Source organism: Gymnoscopelus braueri (assembly GCF_963280865.1).
Source record: "Gymnoscopelus braueri genome assembly, chromosome: 23".
In the NCBI taxonomy this organism is placed as follows: domain Eukaryota; kingdom Metazoa; phylum Chordata; class Actinopteri; order Myctophiformes; family Myctophidae; genus Gymnoscopelus; species Gymnoscopelus braueri.
Window position 1 is genome coordinate 4726611 of NC_137625.1, and position 13932 is coordinate 4740542.

Consider the following 13932-nt stretch of genomic DNA (forward strand, 5'->3'; position numbering starts at 1 on the left):
CAAAGAAAAATGGAAATCCTGTTTGAAATGACCAAACCGATGATGTCACTGGTAGGCAGGTTTCTGAGACAGAGTGAGCAGACAGACAGACAGACAGACAGACGGTTGAATTTACAGGAAACACATTGACGTGACCTCAGTTAGGGGTGTGTGTGTGTGTGTGTGTGTGGTGTGGTGTGTGTGTGTGTGTGTGCGTGTGTACTCATGCTGTCATGTGGTTGTCGTCAGGCAGAAACTTTGTTCGTCCAAAACTCATACTTTACTTTTCAGAAAATGTAAAAAATAACCTTTATTATTTATTCACAAGCTGTTTTTAATACTTTATATTGATTCAATATTCATAAAACACACTTAACTTTAAACCTGTCAAACCCATTGTTGGCATGTAAAAGGCAAAGCAAATCTCATAGTAAAAATCTGTCAAAAGTAGCAGATCTACAAGCTCACTACGCATCACATGGCTGCGCATTGTGAGCTTGTAGATCTGCTATTTTCACCAATTTATAAACGATGACATTAGTCTACTTTAAGGGGGGAAATGACATAAAATGATGGAATATGAAGATACAAGGCCTGACAACGACAATATGTAACTTCTGCTTTGTGGTTATTACCTCCCCCCACTTCCTGTCTGTCTCTCTCTCTATGCACTGACACTCTACAGCCTCCATTTTGAAACACGCCACATACAGGAAGTGAACGTTGAGACTCCATCTTGAGACGGAACAGAGAAGGAGTGAGACGACGCAGATATGATACATCCTTCTAGTGTGGTGTGATAAATGTAGAGTAAGTATCTTTATATATATTATGTTCTATAGACACAGATATGATACATCCTTCTAGTGTGGTGTGGTAAATGTAGAGTAAGTATCTTTATATATATTATGTCCTATAGACACAGATATGATACATCCTTCTAGTGTGGTGTGGTAAATGTAGAGTAAGTATCTTTATATATATATATATATTATGTTCTTTAATAATTCCCTCTGTTCTGCTGGTATGAAGGTTATTGTTGCGTTAGAGTTTTGACACCAGGGTTGTTGGTCTGGTGACAAGGATGTTGTGACGAGGGCTGGTGTGTCGCTGTGGGCCCGTGGCCACGGTTATTTATTTCATTATTTTTTTCACGGCGATAGGCTGATGGCAGCATTAACTTAATTTATGATACAGTATTTTATTAAAAAAAGATGCTACAGCAAAGGATATCGTAGTGAAATCTATGTAACAAATGTACATACATGAAAATGAAAGGGAGAAATTATGTTTTTTCTATGGATTAGTCACCCCATGGAGACTTGAATTCATGGATACTTTTAAGTTTTTGACTCATTTCTAAGACAATAATTTGATGACCGGCAGTGGTTCCGGTAGGAGACACAAATAATCTCCTTTGTGTCTCCTACCGGAACCACTGCCTACCGGTCCGCTGGTCATCAAGTTATTGTCTTAGGAATGAGACAAAAACTAAACATATCCATGAATTCAAGTCTCCATGGGGTTGATGATGTCACATGACATTTATGTCATTATGACACATCCTAGGACCTATACTGACTGGTTGTTACAGATGTGTGTGTGTGTGTGTGTGTGTGTGTGTGTGTGTGTGTGTGTGTGTGTGTGTGTGTGTGTGTGTGTGTGTGTGTGTGTGTGTGTGTGTGTGTGTGTGTGTGTGTGTGTGTGTGTGTGTGTGTGTGTGTAAAGCACATGGCTGTAGAGAGGTGCTGTTTAAATGCAATATTTATCTGTTTATTCTCTCTTGTTTGGCTGAAACCAACCTCTCTCTCTCTTTTTTTGTGTGTGTTGGTGGAACATATGAACCTGCAGCTAACAGTCTGTCTGCTGTGGTGTAGAGCAGTGGTTCTACCTTTTATACATCTAACAGTCTGTCTGCTGTGGTGTAGAGTAGTGGTTCTACCTTTTATACATCTAACAGTGTGTCTGCTGTGGTGTAGAGCAGTGGTTCTACCTTTTATACATCTAACAGTCTGTCTGCTGTGGTGTAGAGCAGTGGTTCTACCTTTTATACATCTAACAGTGTGTCTGCTGTGGTGTAGAGCAGTGGTTCTACCTTTTATACATCTAACAGTCTGTCTGCTGTGGTGTAGAGTAGTGGTTCTACCTTTTATACATCTAACAGTGTGTCTGCTGTGGTGTAGAGCAGTGGTTCTACCTTTTATACATCTAACAGTCTGTCTGCTGTGGTGTAGAGCAGTGGTTCTACCTTTTATACATCTAACAGTGTGTCTGCTGTGGTGTAGAGTAGTGGTTCTACCTTTTATACATCTAACAGTGTGTCTGCTGTGGTGTAGAGCAGTGGTTCTACCTTTTATACATCTAACAGTGTGTCTGCTGTGGTGTAGAGCAGTGGTTCTACCTTTTATACATCTAACAGTCTGTCTGCTGTGGTGTAGAGCAGACAGACTGTTAGATGTATAAAAGGTAGAACCACTGCTCTACACCACAGCAGACACACTGTTAGATGTATAAAAGGTAGAACCACTGCTTCTCAACCTTTTCAGGCCGTGACCCCCCAAAATAATCCTATTTGAACTGGGGACCCCCCACCCTGATAAACACTTGGAATTGTAGGAGTCGAGGCATTACGTTTGACTGGGTTCCACAGATAAATATGGTGAAAATAGCAGATCTATAAGCTCACAATGCGTTGTGAGCTTGTAGATCTGCTATTTGTCGATAGATTTGAGCTTGTAGATTTGATTTTCGATTTGAGCTTTTAGATCTGCTATTGTGAGCTTGTAGAGCTTGTAGATCGTATATTTTCACAATTTGACAATTTGGCCAATGTTTGACCAGTTTGTTTCTATAGTTTGCTATTTAAAAGGTCTTAAAAGTCCTTAAATTGTCTGGGTTCCACAGATAAATATGGTGAAAATAGCAGATCTACAAGCTCACAACGTGAGGCGTTGTGAGCTTGTAGATTGTCTTTTTTCACAATTTGGCCAATGTTTGAACAGTTTATATATATAGTATTTAAAAGGTCTTAAAAGTCCTTAAATTGTCACTTTACTGTCATCTGGGGACCCCCTCAAAATCATGTGGTGACCCCCCTGGGGGTCCCGACCCACAGGTTGAGAAGCACTGGTGTAGAGAACAGCAGGAGAGGATGTGGTCACAGAGAAGGCTGTAGCTCATGTGACGATGTGAAAGCTTCAACCTGACCACATCCTCTGCCTTGTGTCTCTGCAGACTCCGTCTCTGCAGGTCTCTGCTTTGAAACATAGTTACGTATTCAAAAGGACTTTTTCTGTTTTAATATCAATGCATTGCTTTACAGAAAACAGTTCAAACTGCAGATCTATAAGCTCACAAAGCGTCACTTTTCAGGATAATGGTTCTGGGAGTTTTGTGATGACAAGTGGGTTCATGTTAACAGAGTTATTAAAAAGATACAATTAGCAGCTAAAAGGACCAGAAAATTTTCTACAGTTTGGTTGAATGTAAAATACAAACAACGTCCCTCCTCCTATTCTCTCTGCCTCTCTTTTGTGTGTGTGTGTGTGTGTGTGTGTGTGTGTGTGTGTGTGCCAGAGCCATAGAGAGAGAGAGTTCCGTCATGCTGCTATGGGCTGTAGTTCCAAACATTGGAACTTCCTCATTGAGACAGACAGAGCATTTCCTCATTCCATTCTTACGATGGGAGTCAATGTTAGTGTTGTCACTCTCACACTATATCACTCTGCTTGCTCCAGGAAAGCCAAGACAAAGACCCGCCCAACTCTGCCTCAGATTGGCTTAACGTGATATGTGACACTACCTTTAACCAATCATCTCTCATCATGTGTAAACCTAAACCAATCAGAGGCAGAGTAGGGCGGGTCATATGTAGTGTAGTGAGGTTAGAGTGACAGTCTCCTTAAGGCTATGGGACTTTCCAGCCTTTGTGTTTGACCAGTTTGTTTCTATAGTTTGCTATTTAAAAGGTCTTAAAAGTCCTTAAATTGTCTGGGTTCCACAGATAAATATGGTGAAAATAGCAGATCTACAAGCTCACAACGTGAGGCGTTGTGAGCTTGTAGATTGTCTTTTTTCACAATTTGGCCAATGTTTGAACAGTTTATATATATAGTATTTAAAAGGTCTTAAAAGTCCTTAAATTGTCACTTTACTGTCATCTGGGGACCCCCTCAAAATCATGTGGTGACCCCCCTGGGGGTCCCGACCCACAGGTTGAGAAGCACTGGTGTAGAGAACAGCAGGAGAGGATGTGGTCACAGAGAAGGCTGTAGCTCATGTGACGATGTGAAAGCTTCAACCTGACCACATCCTCTGCCTTGTGTCTCTGCAGACTCCGTCTCTGCAGGTCTCTGCTTTGAAACATAGTTACGTATTCAAAAGGACTTTTTCTGTTTTAATATCAATGCATTGCTTTACAGAAAACAGTTCAAACTGCAGATCTATAAGCTCACAAAGCGTCACTTTTCAGGATAATGGTTCTGGGAGTTTTGTGATGACAAGTGGGTTCATGTTAACAGAGTTATTAAAAAGATACAATTAGCAGCTAAAAGGACCAGAACATTTTCTACAGTTTGGTTGAATGTAAAATACAAACAACGTCCCTCCTCCTATTCTCTCTGCCTCTCTTTTGTGTGTGTGTGTGTGTGTGTGTGTGTGTGTGTGTGTGTGCCAGAGCCATAGAGAGAGAGAGTTCCGTCATGCTGCTATGGGCTGTAGTTCCAAACATTGGAACTTCCTCATTGAGACAGACAGAGCATTTCCTCATTCCATTCTTACGATGGGAGTCAATGTTAGTGTTGTCACTCTCACACTATATCACTCTGCTTGCTCCAGGAAAGCCAAGACAAAGACCCGCCCAACTCTGCCTCAGATTGGCTTAACGTGATATGTGACACTACCTTTAACCAATCATCTCTCATCATGTGTAAACCTAAACCAATCAGAGGCAGAGTAGGGCGGGTCATATGTAGTGTAGTGAGGTTAGAGTGACAGTCTCCTTAAGGCTATGGGACTTTCCAGCCTTTGTGCTCGACTGCACCACAGGCTGTTAGCCTCTCGTCTGCTGTACAAATAGTTCATTAGTTTAGAGAACTTTAGACCTTTATAAAATAATGAGTTAGAACACTGGTTCTACAACATGTTCATGTGAAGGACCTTCAAACTGACTGTATTTGACCAGGGACCCCCATATGACAATATGTTGTACCAGGGACCCCCATATGACAAGGTGTTGTACCAGGGACCCCCATATGACAAGGTGTTGTACCAGGGACCCCCATATGACAATATGTTGTACCAGGGACCCCCATATGACAAGGTGTTGTACCAGGGACCCCCATATGACGAGGTGTTGTACCAGGGACCCCATATGACAAGGTGTTGTACCAGGGACCCCATATGACAAGGTGTTGTACCAGGGACCCCATATGACGAGGTGTTGTACCAGGGACCCCCATAACATTATTTTGAAACTAGCAGATCTACAAGTTTAAAACTTGTCACAAGGCGACACATTGTGAGCTTGTAGATCTGCTATATTTGAACAGACAAAAATAATAATAAGGCTAAAATGTTTACACTGTTCCTCATTTTGCTGGGGACCCCCTGGATCCCCCCAAGGACCCCTGATCCCATTGAGAACTAGTGAGTTACATAAAGCTATAAGTGACATTTTACAACTGTCACTCTGCTAGAATGACAGTTGTAAAACGTTTTATTATTTTTTTTTATGTACTTCTGCCTGTCTTTGTGTTTGTGTGATGTATCTGAAGGGCGCTAGGACCCTGCGGGTGCCGCTCCATTGATAGGGCAGGCATGCACAGTGTGTGTGTGTGTGTGTGTGTGTGTGTGTGTGTGTGTGTGTGTGTGTGTGTGTGTGTGTGTGTGTGTGTGTGTGTGTGTGCACACGCGCGCGTGTGAGATTTCCTCACGTGGGCGGGTACATTATTGTGTGTGTGGAAACATGTGTGCTGGTGGCTGTGAGCACGGTGAGCATGAAAGCCGAGGATATAGAGAGGAAGATGCCCTCCTATAAAGAAAAGACTTTGTTCTTAAAACAAACAGTGGGAAGAAAAACTGTGTTAAGCCTGTGAGTGGAGATGTGTCCAGACTAGAGCATTCTACACCTTGTGTAGGACCAGTGTTGTAGTGCTAAATTTGGAAGTGGGGGAGCGCACGTCTGAAGCCCTCCGCCACCCCCCCCCCCCCACCCCGCGATAGCCCCCCCACATCCGCCCACCCCCCACGCACAATATGTAATTCACCAATGTATGTATGCAATGTATTTCGCCGCATCCGCCCACCCCCCACGCTAAGTGTAATGTATTTCACCTGTATTTGTTAAATGATGTGAGATTAAGTTTATAAACCCCACAGGGTTTTCTAAATCTCACCTGCAGAACCCAATATCATGCTGTTGTTACAAATGTGTTGCTTTTAAATGTGCAAATGATTTAAACAAAACAAAACAGAATTTCTTTCCCCCCTCCACTACACCCCTGTGTAGGAAGAAACGTCAGGCAGACACTGCTCTAGGGTGGGGGCCTTCTGCCTCGACCGTGTCGGGGGAAAGAAGAGAGAGAGAGGGAGAGACAGACAGACAGAGGAGAGACAGAGCGAGAGATACAAGTTGTGCACATGCATCCAGTATTTCCTGTTTTCTGATCTATTTCATTGACTGTAACCCTGACAGGTTTAATACAGACCTAAAGATGAGTGAGTGTGTGCAGAGAGAGGAGGAGGGACCTGACAAACATCACATCCACAGACCAGAGTCTCCAACAGACAGCTGTGCGTCTAAAGATAATCCTCCTGACTTCAGTAATGAACCTGGACCTCCACACCCAAAGTATGTGAATCCTCCTATACAATATACACACTATAACACTATATAATATACACACTATAACAATATACAATATACACACTATAACACTATATAATATACACACTATAACACTATATAATATACACACTATAACACTATATAATATACACTATAACACTATACAATATACACCATAATGCTATACAATATACACTATAACACTATACAATACACACACTATAACACTATACAATATACACACTTTAACACTATACAATATACACAACACTATAACACTATACAATATACACTACACTATAACACTATGCAATATACACAAGAACTTTACCCTCTTATACTTGTAGAATTCACATGATAATTGTGGATTCATTTTTATGATTGCAGAAGTCACAGACCAGAGTCTCCAACACCCAGCTGTGTGTCTATGAAGAGTGACCTGTCTAAAGGAATGCCTCCTAACTTCAGTAATGAACCTGGACCTCCACACACACAGTATGTGAACCCTCCTACACAATATACACACAATAACAATATACAATATACAATATATACTATAACACGTAAACAATCTAGAACAAAATGGACATTTTCATTCACATGATAATTGTATAATAATTTGTATGATTCCAGAAGTCTTCACCACAGACCAGAGTCTCCAACACCCAGCTGTGTGTCTATGAAGAGTGACTGGTCTAAAGATTATCCTCCTAACTTCAGTAATGAACCTGGACCTCCACACCCAAAGTATGTGAATCCTCCTATACAATACACTATAACACTATACAATATACACACTATAAGATTATACAATATACACACTATAACAATATACACACTATAACACTATACAATATTCACTGTAACACTATACAATATACACCATAATACTATACAATATACACACTATAACACTATATAATATACATACTATAACACTATATAATATACACACTATAACACTATATAATATACACACTATAACACTATATAATATACACTATAACACTCTACAATATACACACTTTAACACTATACAATATACACAACACTATAACACTATGCAATATACACAAGAACTTTACCCTCTTATACTTGTAGAATTCACATGATAATTGTGGATTCATATTTATGATTCCAGACGTCACAGACCAGAGTCTCCAACACCCAGCTGTGTGTCTATGAAGAGTGACCTGTCTAAAGGAATGCCTCCTAACTTCAGTAATGCACCTGGACCTCCTGAACCTGGACCTCCTGACTCAAGGTTAGAGAATCATCCTATACAATATACACATTATAACACTATACAATATACACTATAACACTATACAATGTACACACTATAACACATTACAATATACAAACTATAACACCACACAATATACACACTATAACACTATACAATATACACACTATACAATATACACACTATGGTGGAGTCTCCCGTCGATCCGACGGATGAGTAGACATGCAGTCATTTCCTTTTAGCGTGGCTCCTCATGTGGGAGCGTAGTCCTATCCCTGGGACACACAGTCTTCCACAGATACTGCAGGGAGTTTTGTCCTGTGTTGAGGTGAGAGGTCCACGTGTCCTGCGATCTCTCTTGTCTTGGATTGATGCCGCTCTTGCCTGTTCGAAAGTCTCAATGCCATGGGTAACCTGGTGCCTCCACCCTTCCCTGTCGGTAGCTTTATCCTCCCAGTTTGCTGCATCAATTTTGCAGCTCCTGAGGTTGGCCTTCAGTGTGTCTCTGAAGCGGAGAAGGGGTCTTCCCAGGCCACGCTGCCCCTCCTTCAGCTGCCCGTAGAGCAGCATCTTTGGTATGCGGCTATCAGGCATTCGGACAACATGACCTGCCCACCGGAGCTGGGCCTTGATGATCAGGCTTTCAACGCTGGGTAGACCACACTTCTGCAGTACCTTGAGATTTGACACCTTGTCCTGCCACTTGATGTTGCATACACACTATAACACTTAAGCAATATTACACGAGAGGGTGTGCTTTACCGTCATTATTGGCACGCCTGTGATGCGGTCAGGAACGAGGCGAAGCCGAGTTCCGCGAGCATCACAGAAGTGCCAATAATGTAAGGTAAAGCACACCCTCGAGTGTAATATTGCGATTATACAACAGTTACCAACAAAACACATCCAAATGTATTCATATTGTGGAGCAATTATCCGTTATTATCCGTTTCCCTGTAAAGAGAAGAGTTTTTCATTGAGACATTAAATAGTCCCTGTAGCAGCGCTATGAGCCTGAGACACCGTCTCATCAACACAGCTGAGCTATCAATGCTTGCGCAGTGGAATGAATTCCAGTAGGCTATATGCTCCGTCGTACGACCGTGTCACGTTGCCAAATTAACTGATCTACAAGCTGACAACGCGTCGCGATGGCGACGCGTTGTGAACTTGTAGATCGGCTATTTTCGCCGTGCGATACCTGGCGACGCGTTGTGAACTTGTAGATCGGCTATTTTCGCCGTGCGATACCTGGCGACGCGTTGTGAACTTGTAGATCGGCTATTTTCGCCATGCTGTTTGTTTTCCTACCGTGGGACAGCGTGACGTCAGACACAGCTGTGCCATATATGGTCTAATCAGGTGCGGACTGCAGTGCGGAGTGATTTATTAATGTGATTAGGCCCGTGCTATGATGCTGGTTTGAAGCACGGCTACATAGCTATTTCAACCAATCAGATTTCTTGGTTGGAACTACCTGTTGTATAATATACAATATACACACTATAACACAGTTCAAAGCAGTAGGCCATGTCACGTCTCCATCCATATTGAACACAGTTTCTTGATTAAAATGCAGACTCTGGGTTTATTTTTTTCTGCTTGAATTTACCGGTGTAATTTAACTCTCAATAGTGTACAAATCAAACCAAATGGACCTGTACGTGTCCATTTGTTTCCATGCATTTTACCCTCTTAGAGTAACAAAAACACCCAAGCTCTTTTAAATGCCCCCCGAACATATTTTCTGCTAAATAACTAGGATACATAGTTTATGAGCAGTAAAATTAGTTTGTATATGCCTCTGCAAGGGTGTGTGTGTGTGTGTGTGTGTGTGTGTGTGTGTGTGTGTGTGTGTGTGTGTGTGTGTGTGTGTGTGTGTGTGTGGTTAGATGAATGAAGGAGTCAAGTGGCTGACAAACAGTTGCCAATACACAACCCCTGTGACACCTTCCCGCGACCCCACTTTGGGTCGTGACTGTTAGTTTGAGAACCGCTGTCCTATAAAACATACACTATAACACTATGTGTGTATATGTTATGTACATAACAATAAAGGCTCTTGAACAAATGTACATTTTAATTCACATGTTAATTGTATAAACATTTGTATGATTCCAGAAGTGTTCACCACAGACCAGAGTCTCCAACAGCCAGCTGTGTGTCTATGAAGAGTGATTGGTCTAGAGAAAGACCTCCTGACTTCAGTAATGAACACTCAAAGTTTGTGAATCCTCCTATACAATATACACACTATAACACTATACAATATACACACTATAACACTTAAGCAATATTACACGAGAGGGTGTGCTTTACCGTCATTATTGGCACGCCTGTGATGCGGTCAGGAACGAGGCGAAGCCGAGTTCCGCTAGCATCACAGAAGTGCCAATAATGTAAGGTAAAGCACACCCTTGAGTTTAATATTGCGATTATACAACAGTTACCAACAAAACACATCCAAATGTATTCATATTGTGGAGCAATTCATAATAAAAATGTTTCGCTATTATCCGTTTCCCTGTAAAGAGAAGAGTTTTTCACTGAGACATTAAATAGTCCCTGTAGCAGCGCTATGAGCCTGAGACACCATCTCATCAACACAGCTGAGCTATCAATGCTTGCGCAGTGGAATGAATTCCAGTAGGCTATATGCTCCGTCGTACGACCGTGTCACGTTGCCAAATTAACAGATCTACAAGCTGACAACGCGTCGCGATGGCGACGCGTTGTGAACTTGTAGATCGTCTATTTTCGGCGTGCGATACCTGGCGACGCGTTGTGAACTTGTAGATCGGCTATTTTCGCCGTGCTGTTTGTTTTCCTACCGTGGGACAGCGTGACGTCAGAGCACAGCTGTGCCATATATGGTCTAATCAGGTGCGGACTGCAGTGCGGAGTGATTTATTAATGTGATTAGGCCCGTGCTATGATGCTGGTTTGAAGCACGGCTAGAAAGCTATTTCAACCAATCAGATTGCTTGGTCGGAACTACCTGTTGTATAATATACAATATACACACTATAACACTATACAATATAAACACTATAACAATATACAATATACACTATAACACAATACAATATACACCATACTACTATACAATATACACACTATAACACTATACAATATATACACTATAACACTATACAATATACACTATAACAATATACACACTATAACACTCTACAATATACACACTATAACACTATACAATATACACACTATAACACTATACAATATACGTACACATTATAGCATATAACATTATACAGAACACTATAACACTATACAATATACACAACACTATAACACTATGCAATATACACAAGAACTTTACCCTCTTATACTTGTATAATTCACATGATAATTGTGGATTCATATTTATGATTCCAGACGTCACAGACCAGAGTCTCCAACACCCAGCTGTGTGTCTATGAAGAGTGACCTGTCTAAAGGAATGCCTCCTAACTTCAGTAATGAACCTGGACCTCCTGAACCTGGACCTCCTGACTCAAGGTTAGAGAATCATCCTATACAATATACACACTATAACCCTATACAATATACACACTATAACCCTATACAATATACACACTATAACACTATACAATATACACACTATAACGCAGTTCAAAGCAGTAAAGCCACAACTGAAACTAGTGGGACAAGCCTAGTTAAGTACCATCAGGCAGCTAAAGCCGGGATCAGACTACACACATTTCAGCCAGATTTTGCCACCAGCGACATATTTCCTGCATCCGGCAGGATTATGAACAATAAACATGCAGCTTTTCCTCTTGCAGTGAGTCATATGTCAGAAGACCAGAGATATGGCGTCTGTAACGCCCCATTACACCATGACACACAGACTAGCATGTTAGAACCTTGAATATTGCCGTTTTTTGTGTTAATCAATAGATGTGTTGATCAATAGATACATCTGTCGGTGGCAATACGATAATCATTCCATGTGCGTGGTCCTGGTTACGCTCGCGTGTGGTCAATGGATTAAATGGATAGTAGAGGCCTACGCTTTTTTTCAAAGAATTCTGCACGTCATACTTCGTATAAAGCGTAACACGGTAGAACACACCACTGAGTGAAAGCAAACATTTAACATATTGTCCACTGTTACAACACATCATTTTCCAAAATACCACCATGTTCATGAAACAGAATAGCTAATAGAACTAGTAAGTACTGTTCCTGAAGAAACAGTGTGGGATCGCTAAGAATGTTGGTGGTATTGAGTATTGATTGTTTTATAAGTGTTAAAGTATTAGTAGCGTTAAAGGTTTTTAAGGTTTGAAAGGTTTGAAAGGTTTGAAAGGTTTGAAAGGTTTAAGGTTTAAAAGGTTTGAAAGGTTTAAGGTTTAAGGTTTAAGGTTTGAAAGGTTTGAAAGATTTAAGGTTCTAAAGGTTTGAAAGGTTTGAAAGGTTTAAAGTTTGAAAGGTTTAAGGTTCTAAAGGTTTAAGGTTCTAAAGGTTTTAAAAGTTTAAGGTTCTAAAGGCTTGAAAGGTTTGAAAGGTTTAAGGTTCTAAAGGTTTGAAAGGTGTTAAAGTATTAGTGGGGTTAAAAGTTTTGATAGTGTTGACAGTGTTGAATAGTGTAAAATGTGTTTCTTTCCCCTAATAGGTGGTTGCTATGGTAAAACAGGTGGTTGCTAGGGTAAAACAGGTGTCTGCTAGGGTCTAATAAGCGGTTGCTTGGGTCTAATGGGGGGTTGCTAAGGTCTAATATGCAGTTTATATGTTCTAATATGCGGTTGCTAGGGTAAAACTGGTTGTTGCTAGGGTAAAACAGTGGTTGCTAGGGTCTAATAGGCGGTTGCTAGGGTATAATACGTGGTTGCTAGGCTCTAATATGGTGTTGCTAGGGTCTAATAAGCAGTTGCTAGGCTCCACTGTAGCTAAATGGCATTTCCCCATTGAGATGAATGAGATTTTCTAAGCAATTAAAAGTGAACTATCTCTAAAAGTACTAATTATTTGAAAAATTCAAATGGTAGCCTATATGTCCTAAGTAGGACGAACGTTGTAGAGTTGGAACGGAGTTTGTTGCTAAAAGTATGAAGGACTAGTTAGGGGTCTAAATAATAAATAATGGCAATAACATTAGTGTGATCGCTAAGGCGATCCCACAATGACCTTGACAATCACCTGAAGTGTTGGTAGCTCTTATGTGTGGGAGTCTGCGGAAGTAGGGAATCAGGTGCTGCTGCCAGTTAGCCTTCAACCAGCACTGTGCCATCTCCATGTCCTACAAGCTGGGGGACTCCCTTCACTTCCATACCCGCGGGAACTACTTTTGACCAGGAGGTGCGGGGTGCAGGGGGCCAAGTGCGGAGCCCCCCCCCCTCTGCGGACAAAAAAAAACACAACTTCAGCACCGTGGACAGCAACAGTGCCGTCGCATAAACACATTACTACGGCCTTGTTTTATTGACAACAGACAGCTTTATTATTTTAAGACCACAATCAAAAACGATATTTCCATTTCACTCTCTCGACACGCACATTATGAACAAACTGGCACAGGCAATTAACCGGGCTTAGCTGATAGCCTACAGCATTTTTATTAACATATTGTAAACATAAATCTTTGTATAACCAGCTCACACTGTAGAACAAAAGAGGCTTTTTAAGGCTCACAGCCAATCAAGCCAATTAGAGACAGCTGAAAGCTGATACACATTCCACACATTCCCCACAGCACCACCACCATCCCTTGGCTCTCAGCATGCAGCTGACACCACAGACCACACCCAAATTAGGGCCTTCAGGGCATGGTCACATATCCGCTTCAGAAGCATCAGCGTTCCGTTCACTTCTATTCTATGGGAGCAAAGAGGTG

General features: G+C 41.4%; 2 protein-coding genes across 12 annotated transcripts in view; both read left to right on the plus strand.

Annotated features, from left to right (window-relative positions):
- The window catches only part of LOC308079304 (NACHT, LRR and PYD domains-containing protein 12-like), a 126897-nt gene that overhangs the window by 86506 nt on the left and 26459 nt on the right, over positions 1–13932 (plus strand). For 4 of the 9 annotated variants that reach the window (XM_080420719.1, XM_080420721.1, XM_080420723.1 and 1 more), the window contains 4 exons: positions 7460–7573; positions 7968–8090; positions 10194–10295; positions 11472–11594. In XM_080420719.1, coding sequence (XP_080276845.1) covers positions 7460–7573; positions 7968–8090; positions 10194–10295; positions 11472–11594 — 462 coding nt within the window. Of the gene's footprint in view, positions 1–7213; positions 7322–7459; positions 7574–7967; positions 8091–10193; positions 10296–11471; positions 11595–13932 lie in introns of all 9 variants that reach the window. The other 5 variants (XM_080420715.1, XM_080420720.1, XM_080420722.1 and 2 more) reach the window with 4 other exon arrangements.
- The window catches only part of LOC308079306 (NACHT, LRR and PYD domains-containing protein 3-like), a 201639-nt gene continuing 188445 nt past the window's right edge, over positions 739–13932 (plus strand). For all 3 annotated transcript variants that reach the window (XM_080420727.1, XM_080420730.1, XM_080420731.1), the window contains exon 1: positions 739–789. The gene's annotated coding sequence lies outside the window, so the exon portion shown is untranslated. The remainder of the gene's footprint in view (positions 790–13932) is intronic.